General features: G+C 39.8%; 1 protein-coding gene across 1 annotated transcript; it reads left to right on the forward strand.

Moving 5' to 3' along the window:
- The first annotated feature begins 2017 nt into the window (after positions 1 to 2017).
- On the forward strand, positions 2018 to 11046 carry LOC113052269 (uncharacterized protein C4orf54 homolog). Its single transcript, XM_026216694.1, has 2 exons — positions 2018 to 7054; positions 9054 to 11046. Exon 1 carries the CDS (start codon positions 2686 to 2688, stop codon positions 7033 to 7035), a length of 4350 nt encoding a protein of 1449 aa, XP_026072479.1. The 5' UTR covers positions 2018 to 2685; the 3' UTR covers positions 7036 to 7054; positions 9054 to 11046.
- The last annotated feature ends 20 nt before the right edge of the window (positions 11047 to 11066 follow it).

Raw genomic sequence — 11066 nt, forward strand, 5'->3', positions numbered from 1 at the left:
GGCTGACCATGAAGAAGCCCTCTAACTACTTTAGATTAAGACATTGCAATCCAATGATGAGAACTTACAGCACACTTTCATTAATCAAGAAAAATTGGCTGAGAATGTAAGCTGTATTTGGGTGTCTAACTAATCAGCTCTAAACTGTGAACTGCCATTTGATGATTAATGATGACATGATTTAACACCTGTTGGATTAATATGGCCACTGAATGTAACTGTATCTGAACACGCTTGAGCAGACAGGAGCCATTTAAATAGCGCACTAAAATTACCCTGTTTGTGGCACCCTGGTATACGCATGTGTGCGTTAGTGTGTGTGTGTGTGTGTTTATTCCCAGAAAACATAACATACAAAACAGTAGATAGAATGTATAAAATATATAATCTTTCAAAGCATCATACTAAAAACAGACGGTGTTGAGTTTGTAAAGAAGGGTCTTTAATACTGCAAACTAGGTCAGATCTTAGGCTCAGTCAGTCGTATGGTGGTCTTTTCATTCAGCTTACAGTTGCTGAAGGAATGCAACATGATATACCAGTCTGAAAAATTTGCCAGTCTTTTCAGGTCTCCAGGAGGCCTTCTTCTACTGTATGTATACTGTATAATAAAGCAAACAATCTTTACATTATTTGGTCCAACAGTAAAATGGAACAGCGGGTAAACATATATATGGAGAAGATAATTAAAAATGATTTATTTTGATGTAAAAAGCATTTAGCATCAAAAAGTTTATTTTTAGACTTAAATGTAAATATTTACATTTTAATCTGCCTTAAACAAGAGTGAATTGTAAAGGCAGAATTGGTTGAATTACTAAAAAGTTAAATGTTAGTGCACATACATTAAATACATATTTAAACATTATATATAAACATTAATATTATGTATCAAATATTGTGTACCATATTTTAATATTTTGTCAATAACTTATGAAATATAGCTTGAATGCAATGTAAGTTGCTCTGGATAAAAGTGTCTCCCAAATACTTAATGTAAGAAAACCCAAAGCCCACACCTGATTAATTACAAAAAAAAAAAACAAAAAAACTCTTTAATATTTACTTATTTATATGGAAGATATGTTTTTATTGTAAAACCTTCACTCAGATTCCAGCAAAATAAGTGAATATGTTAATATGTAGGAATTCTGCACATTTAAACTGTGAAAGGAAGAGATGAATTCACAAACTAGAAATGAACCATAATTTTAAACCAAGCAGTATATGTCACATTTAAACAGAACTGTTAACACTTTTAGCCTCTACACTCTTAAAAATAAAGATGCTTCAAAAGGTTCTTTAAGCGATGCCACTATTTTTGGTTGCACACAGAACCATTCAGTCAAAGATTCTTTTTATAATCTGAAGAACCTTCTTTCACCACAAAGAACCTTTTGTGAAACAGAAAGGTTCTTCAGATGTTAAAGGTTCTTTATGGAACCATTTAGACCGAAAGGTTCTTCTATGGCATCGTGAAGCACCTTTATTTTAAGTGTAACCCCTACTATTAACAGTACGCAAGTCCTCATTTCTTGCACAGGCCTGCTTATTTAAATAATAATGTTAGATAGACCTTTCCCCCAAAATAGATAAGGCAAATGAGCGACTCGTTTTTTCTGATTCACTTTATTTCCTATAGTTTGTTCAGATGGAGAGAATATATATTTAAAGCTCATTACTGTTTATTTAAATGTGAAAAAATTTCAATAACTAAATGTGATAAAAACATTTTAGGTTAAGAACAAATTCTTGTTTTGAGTGCATCCTCCGGAGACATGAACAAATGACGTAGTTTAATGCACAGGAGCTGTCCAGCGCTGTGGTGCTGATCTTGCTCCAAAAACTACTTTTTAAGCATGAAAAATAAACATTCCACACAATGATGGTGGAAAAATAATTCTATCTTATAAGAAGTTATAGGCGACTGTAACCAAATTGCCCAACTACCCAAAAATACGAATTCATCCACTGTCTACTTTGGCAAAGCTCTGTTCGACTGTATTTATCAATGCCTCATCACTGACTCTGACTCCCTCTCATATTCATCATGCTGTATCTTCATTTAGAGCGTCAACATTTCCATCACATGACTGAGAGTGATTAAATGGCTGTGACATGCTTCTTTTGTTTGGTTTAAGGCGGTGACACGTCAAAAGCGCAGATTGTTGAGCGAGAAGCTTAAAGAGGATTCGTTTTTAGCACAAATGTTGTGTGTGGGGGGTGTCAGCCTTCTGTAACAAAACACGCTGAACATAACATCCTGGTTCTAAAATAGCCGTTTTCGCATGTCGTCATCTGCTCTAAATTTGCAGTCATATGCATTTTAAGTGACACAACACAACAGGCTGTGTCATGGAACTCGGGCTCCGTCTGTCTTCAGATATACGCCCCCCATCGCATTGTTACGGGAATATCCGTGACATATTCCACGAGAACGTACAGTAGGGTGTGTGTAAGTGTCGTTTGCCTCACTGAAAGGAGGTCGCGTGAACGCCTGGAGCGCGTGTAAAATGACGGTCTCGAGTGCAGAACTAGCAACTGCGGGCGAGGAAGGCAGAGCAGAGCCAAAGCTTTAATAGGATTGGTCACCAGGCAGTGCAGTGGGGATTCCTGGGGACTGGTGTCTAACCTAAAATACTCCTAAAAGATTTTACAACCACGGCTTTACAACCAACACATCCAATGGCAGCATCCGAGAAAACACTGATTTACCGAGAAGACACCGATTCGTTTCAAAACTTGCTTTCCAAACGGGACATGCGCCTGATAGGCGCACAAGAAGAGTCCAATTATGTGGATCTGAACGACCTGCTGGAACTGAAATTGGATGATACAAAGACAGTGAAAGTGACATTTACTGGCGACTCGAGTAATTTGGAAATAATTAAAAGCATTAGCGGCATGAACGATTCACAAGGAGAGCATAAACCTTGCACTGAAAAAGTAAAAGAATCTACATGCACCGTGGAGGAATGCGTGGAAACAGCAGCAACGGAAATACTTCAAGATGATAAAAACGACTCGAATTGCACCATGAAAACAGAGCAAAAGCCCAGATCACCAAATTTAGAGACACCGAGCCCAGGAAACAATAACCATGGACAATACGACGATGTTTATATGAGCGGCGAAAGTGAATCGGACGATGAAGTCACTGTGGTTCTTTCGGATCGTGGCACGCCTGAAGTCCGTGAAGACGAATCGCACTATATCACAACTCACGAAATACAACTTTTGGAGCTGGACCATGATGCGGATTACGACTTGGAGACGGGATCCACCTGGGATATTGAGGACGATCTCCAGGTCTACTCATTTGTCGATTATGCGTCTTTTGACAGCGATGAAACGATAGGGGCAAAAGAGGCGACCAGCAACCAGGCTAATACGAGCGAAGCACTGGGCAGCAGTAAGCCTGAATGCAGTTTATGTGACACGGACAAATGTGCCAGCTCAGATGGGGGGCTGTCAAAAAAGCAAAATACAGCCGGGCACATTCACCTGTCAATCAAAGCCACTTCCCGTGCTGTGAATAAACCAAGCACCATCCAAGATCAAGCAAAAGGCATAAGTCGCCATGTTTTGAAAGGAGTGGATGCGAGGGGCGACGCAAAGTGTTTCATTGCTGTGCCGGGGCGCTTGCACTTTGGCAGCAAACTGAAAAGCAAAGATGTGAACGAGTATTCAAGCGGTGCGTCCAGCGCGGTGAGCGAGCTCGATGACGCCGATAAGGAAGTGCGCAATCTCACCGCCAGGGCTTTCAAAAGTTTGGCGTACCCATATTTTGATGCCATAAACTTTAGTACTTCGAGTGAGTCTTCTGCTTCAGAGCATGGGCTGGGAATCAACAGGTGGTCGACATTTGTTGACCTGAAGTATGGCAAGGGGCGAGATCAAAACATAGTAGCGCATAAAGGCTCAACATCCGATTTCCATTTCGCCAAAAAGAGGGACGGTAAGGGGATAACGGGCTTGACTTTGACCAGCATGCGAGCGCCCCCCGTCGAGATATTTGCTCTGAATGGCAATTTAGTCAGACACAAAAAGGCGTCGTCCACCGCAAAAAAGACTGAGCTCATGGGTACGTTTTCGCATGGCCAAAGTGGCCTCATAACACTGACTGAAACGCTCGATTTTCGGTGCAATGTCAAATCCGGGCAGCCTGTAAACGAAAGCACAGGAGGATCACGTTCCACAGATGAAGTTACAAACACATTACCAAGCCCTCAAGGGAGTGAGGCCAGCAAGCGACCCTGCAATGCAGGGGAAACCATGGAAGACACACACAAGAAAGCCATATTCGCATCGAGTCTCCTCAAAAATGTCATTTCTAAGAAAATGCAGTTCGAGCAGGAGCGTAAAATGGAGAGGGGTGAGATATGTGAGGCGCACCACTCGCCCTCTCCGTGCTTCGGGACGCACGAGGCGCACAGAGAGAAAGAGGATAAGAAAAATTCCAAGGGGCTGCAAAGGCAAAGCTCGAAATTCTCAGAAACTGACTCCGACTTCACAATCGTCTGCGTGGACGATCTGGGCGACATAGTAGACGGTAATTCAAGCGATGCCAAAGACGAAAGGCGCAAAGAAGAGACTTTGACGAGAGCATCAGAAACGAATTTAGAGTTGGCGAATGATACTAAAAAAGGAGCATTCGAAGCATCCAAAAGCACGCTGCTTCGAAGCCAAAATAGCGCGTTTAGATCGTGGAGGGACGGCGAGCTAGAGTTTCGAAAGGAACATAAAAACGACAAAAGTTCTGAGGAGAAACCGTTACGCGAGTGTCGGGAGGAAACCAGCTCCAGCGTCGATTCGGCGAACGGCAAGCACACTAAAATGTCACATTTGTTTGTGCCAAGCATACAGCTTCCATCCACAGAGACGGACCTCAGGAAACCGCCGCCGAACGCGAATTCCTCCACGCGCGATCAAGCAGAGAGCGGAGCTTTGAAGTGGCGTTCGAACACACTCTATGTATCAGATGCCACGCGCAGCGCTATGACATCAAAGTCGCCCGAAATCAAAATAAGTTTGCGGAGCGTTAAGGACAACAAAAACGACCCCTTCAATATCGCCAAGTTACTGACTCCCAATTTAGGCTCCAAGACAGCTGAGGACAACAGATGCCAAGCGCTCGCCGCGGCTTTCAAGGGTGAGTCTTCTGACAAAGTGCCTCACTTTGTAGTCCGAGACATTAGAGATAACAAGGGCAAGTTACAGACCCCCATTCACCAGGTTAGAGACGTGCGTAAACTGGTTAAGAGCTCGTATCACTTTGTGTCTTTAGATAACAACGACAACAAATCTAGCCACTCGACTCGTGATGGAGAGCACAAGACATTAAAGCAGAGTCCTAATCAGAACTCAGCCTCTCTGTCACCCATAGTGATTAAATGCCAGTCTGTGAATACAAACAGCAATGTGAAGCAATCTGGAAATATAATAACAGACCTCCCCAAGAGACTTCCAGAGGATATAGTTGAGATTGACAGGTCCTCTCCTCACGTTACTGAAGCTAACAGGGTACCAAAGCAAGAAGTGCCAGCCGGATTAAAAATTGAAACAAGCACACAAAAACAAGATAAAACAAGCGACACAGCCGAGAAGACGAGTGAACCCAAGATCGCCAACCAGGCTGCTTTGGAAAAATTGCAAGCTGCTGTCAAAACGATGGAACAACTGTATGTTTTTGATAAGAACGAATGGAAGAGAAAAAAAGAACCACGACCGATAACAGATAGCCACGTGCTCTCACTCATCACCAGCGAGGAACACAGCGTAGAGGAACAGGAACGCAATTCTAGCTCCACTCCCGCTGATAGATTTCTGAGACAAGATTCAAACTCAAACCTGAAGGAGGTGGCACCTAAGAATGACAACAAGTCATCAACCACTCCTATCACCAGGGAAGAGCAAAACAGCCCTAAACCAATCATGCAGCTCACAGGAACACCATGTAAAAATATAAGCCAGAAGCCATTAGCAAAAAAAACACAGCAAACAACACATGTTGCATCACCTGCATCTCTGAGCTCCAAAGCTGTTGCACCTAAATCTCCAAAACTACCCATTCCCCTGAAGATATCACAGCCGAAGTGTGTACTGGAAGAGAGGGAGAGATCGAATGGCAGTGAAACAGAGTTCGCCCCATTGCAGTTCACTTCTACAGCAGATTCTGAGAACTACTTAACCATACCAGTAAAGCCTCAAGCAACATCTGCAATAAAGCCAACCACCGCTGGATTGGGCAAAATGTCTGTTTATACAATCCCAGCTGGAGGAGGTAAAACCCAAACGGCCAGTCCGCCTTCTTACCTGGGTTACAGTGGCCATCCGTCACCAAAACGTTCATCTTTTGTCATGGAGAGACAGTCCCCAGATACTCCTACCGCCACTATTTACCACACACCCCTGCCTGTCCCAATACAAGCTGCTCAGCCTCAAGTCATTTGCTTCTCCCCTACAGTTCAACCCTCCCCCATCCCAACAGATCACTTCCAGGCAACCCAGAGAAAGATGCTGCTGGATCCCACCACAGGAAGCTACTACTTGGTGGACACTCCAGTGCAGCCAGCAACCAGGCGTCTCTTTGACCCAGAAACCGGGCAGTACGTGGATGTCCCCATGCCGCAGCAGCCTCCCATGACCCCTGTCCCACTGCCAATATCCCCTCTTGCTCTCGGCCCAGGAGCTTATGGCCATACCTACATGTTTTACCCAGGATACATGCCAACCACGATGATCCCTGCATGTACTATTCAGTCCCAGCTTTCTATGCAGTCAGAAGCAGATGATGGGAATAAATCCAATTCACACATGGGACATCAGGAGGATGGAGCATACATGGAGAGCCCTTATTACATGCCATCTGGGAAGTCCTCACAAACAACCTCTGTGGCTCAACATGTTAAAACCAGCAGGCTGGCCAACAACATGCAGCCCGTCATCAGCATCACCTCCCAGCAAGGGACAAGGATCATCGCTCCCCCCTCCTTCGACGGCACCACCATGAGCTTTGTGGTGGAGCATAGGTAAAACCCCACTCACCTTCAGTGTAAGTGCAAATTCATTTTTTTTTTCAGCTTATTTGCATGTACTGAAGGATTTTTTTTCTTAATGGTAAGGACTTTAGAAGAAAACAATGTAATCCAAAAAAAGTTTCATGCATTGCATGAGAATAATCATACAAAAATGCAAAATACAAAAGCACAGATACAATGGCATTTTAAAAACTTATTTCCTAACCTTCTTATATATATATATATATATATATATATATATATATATATATATATATATATATATATATATATATATATATATATATATATATATATATAGGCAGCATTATTAATGCACAGATGTGCATTTATTGTGCATTTTATTGTGGCTTAGCGATACGGTGCATACTGCTGCTGCACAAATAGCATATAAAATAACCCTGCTTCAGATCTATATAGGTGGAGCTGGGGAAGGTGGAGGGTTTCAGAAAAACTCTCAAAAGCGCGCTGCAGGAATCTCTAGTGAATGCTAGCCAGCCATATAAATGCAAGGCAGTAAGCTTGTTGGCTCCAAATGCTGCATGAACCAATCAGCTTGTGCCAAGTCACTTAACTCCCTGAATATCATCAGTTACGTTAACAACCCATCAGCGTGCACGATCTATACTTTCATGACTAAACTATATATTTCTCTAATATTACCTCTTAATAAATAAAATAAGATTTGTATAATACCTGTAGACGTATTGTTGCCATTTTTCTGTTTAATTTGAATTACTTAACTTCAGCAGTCTTAACTAGGATAATTAATGTCCAAGAATTGCCTCCCCTTGACCATCTTAGCAGAAATTGATGCTTTGATTATGAAGAAAATTATCTTTTTTTGGCCCTGTTTAAATTTAGCAAATTGTTGGAAGCTGGAAGCCACGTTTTTTTAGAGTGTTGTGTTTAAATGTGAATTTATGCCTTTGGCAGATGATTCTGTACAAAATGACAGTGAAAGCTTAAAGAATTGAAATGCATTTAAGGTAGCTATACATGGCTTATGAGTTAGTGTGTTAGAATCGGACCCACAATCTTGGTAAGAATGCAGTGTACAGAATGTTAAATTCAGTTAAGGAGTTATATGCTTTACACTAATACACTCTCAGAAAAAAACTGGTAGTAGGCAGTATCCTTTCAAAAGTTACTAATATTTAGTTATGAACTTTTAATGTACTTATATGCAGCTTTGCATATTTAGCTTTCAGCTTTTTTGGATGAACTAAACCTTTTAAATCTTAAGTGCTAATACATAATGTTAAAGTAATGTGTACCTTTAAGGTACTATTATGTATAGTTTAGGGGCAAATAAGGTACAAATAGGTTCCTTTAAGCTTTTGTATCTCAGGGCACCACTCCTTTGACAGCTTTGCAACTTTCTGTTCCATGTGTGGACTATTTTAATTTTTTTTAATAAAAAATATTTTTTTGTTAAGATAAAGTAGCACCCTCAAAATACATGACTACTGTTCTGTTTCCTCAAGAGCTAATGTATGTCTATGGTATGGATGGTTTTAAGATAAGACCTCAAAGGAGCAGTGGGTGGCATGGCATGGCATTGTTGGCATAGCAGTGGGAGGAGAGAGAGGTCAGCTAGTTTGTGGCATGTGTTTGTGCTGATACAGTGTTGTGCCAGCTGCTGCTGGATATCAAGACTCCTCGACCTGAGATGCTTGGGGCGCAGGCAAGTCACCTTTTTATAGGACAGCCTTACGTTAAAGGGAAAGACCCAGAGGCGAGCCAGAAGCATTGCCTGAGGGATATTATACAAACAAATCAACCAGCGTGCAATTGGACGGCGCAGGGGATGCGATATGTAATATGAGATGCAGGAACTGCAAAGTTTTAATGACCTATAATCCAGCTATTAGTGAGTGATGTTTTAGAGGCACATGATCATGCTAGATTTTGAGAAAATAACCTGTTAGCTGATAACTGTTTGCATTGTTCACAGAAGAATGCTGATGTTAAGTTCAGTTTTAAATGTCATTCTTGTTTTGTTTTACACAGGAGCCACATGATGTCATCTTTCCACTGAGTTGATTGCATTTTTTACTGAACTTATTTACTATATTTTGGAATCTCCTTCATCAACTTCATCAAGAAATCATCCACTCTTCTCCCATTATAATTTGCTCCCCACTTGTTTCTCAGTATTCATTTTGTGAATCTATCATGTCTGCTTCTCAAATCTTTATAGAAGTGGATGGATTTTTCTGCATTGGATTTTTTTCCCAAAGGTTATTTGAATGTGCATTTACTGTATGTAAAATAATAATAATAATAAATAAATAAATAAGCACCTACAGAATAATGTCAGGAAAATGAGAGAACAACAGCTAGGGATGCACAGATAATAAAATCCTGGTGATAATTATTTTCATGTTATGGATATTAATTAATAAATAGCCAGTATTACAACTCTCACTTTCTAAAGAAATTAAAACACTAAAAACTAAGTTGATCATTTTAAATGATATGATTAGGCATCACACCAATATAATATACATTATGAAAAAATATTATTTGATTTAACAGTATTATTAAATTGTTTGTGATTTTTTTTTTCAAGAATAACTTTGAGTGAGCTTTAGATGATACTTAAATCTTAATGTGAACACATTTATATAACCAATATTGGCCAATATATATCCAATGTTGGGATGTATTGATAAAAACTGGTCCTTATGAAATAGGCACTTAAATTGACACTGTCGTTAAGGCTGTTAACAGGTTATCTATATAAAACACACTAAATTTCTCCTGCTGTCCATCATTCTTTGACTGAAGTGCTTCTCCTGACCTCGATTCTTAGCACTCTTCCTTGAGAGATGCAATGTGAAATTTTTTTTACTGTGGTTGTTTTTTTCTGCTGGTATTGAATAAACCACAATTTTAAAACACACAAAAATGTGTGGATATTGTGGTGAAAGGATTGATGTTTTAGGGGATGTTGTATTCCTCTAATATCCCACAGTACCCGTATAGTGTATGTGTGTGTGTGAGAGAGAGAGAGAATGTTTTTACCACTTCAGTTTGATTTGGTATTACAGTTTCATCCCTTTTGGCTGCAGTGATAATGGATCAAGGTCAGGTGAATTGATTTCAGTTTAAGAAATGAAAGACATTAGCAGAAATTTATTGTATTTTATACAAAATGCAGTTTACAAGATGTACTTAGAGAGTCTGTTTAGTGTCATATCAAATCATCAATGTTTTTTTAAAGGAAAAAAAAATCTACCGAACCTCAATTTGGACCCTAGGTTTAATCTTTTTTGATGCACAAAGCTTGTTTTTAATTACTTGCTTTATAGTATACTTTATATACTTAGTATATAAATTCATTTATTATTTCAGCTGTTGGAGCTGCTGGCCAGTCCGTTAAGCTGACATTGCTAAAGTTTGGTGTGGCATTGTCTTCAGATTAATAATAAAAATAACCATTCACTGACATGCTAAGTTTACTTAAAGGTATTAAATATATGTAAATCTGTGAAACACAACAGCATAAACATGTGAAAATGTTTTTGTTTGATATGTGCTTTATGTTTGTTTCGTTTGGTCTGTGCAAAAAGATATTAAAAGAGCTCCTAGTGATGTGATGATCAGGAGTCAGTTGATGTCATAAAGAGACATTTGAGGGTTGAATGTTCCTGTAATGGCCTCACTGTTTAATTATAAGCAGTCGCTGTTTTAACAACTACTCTTGATGAATAATGTTTAATGGGACTGAAATGATGTCAAAGTTAAGTTGCAAAGTTGGTTCGAAGTATGTGTGAAGCTGGATTGCCGGACGAGAATACGCATTATAGCATCTTAGAAAGAATAAAGACTGACATTCTAAACAAAGAAATGCAAAAAGGGAGAAATGTTATCTAATTCGACATTACAGGAAAAATAAAAAAATAAATATTCTTGATATCATCATTTTGTTGCTGTTTCTTCCTTGTATTTTTATTGATTTATTTTTTTGAGAATGCTTCTTGGCCAATAAACATGTACTTTTCCAAAGACTGCACCTGA

The sequence above is a fragment of the Carassius auratus genome, chromosome 32 (genome assembly GCF_003368295.1).
Source record: "Carassius auratus strain Wakin chromosome 32, ASM336829v1, whole genome shotgun sequence".
NCBI lineage: Eukaryota > Metazoa > Chordata > Actinopteri > Cypriniformes > Cyprinidae > Carassius > Carassius auratus.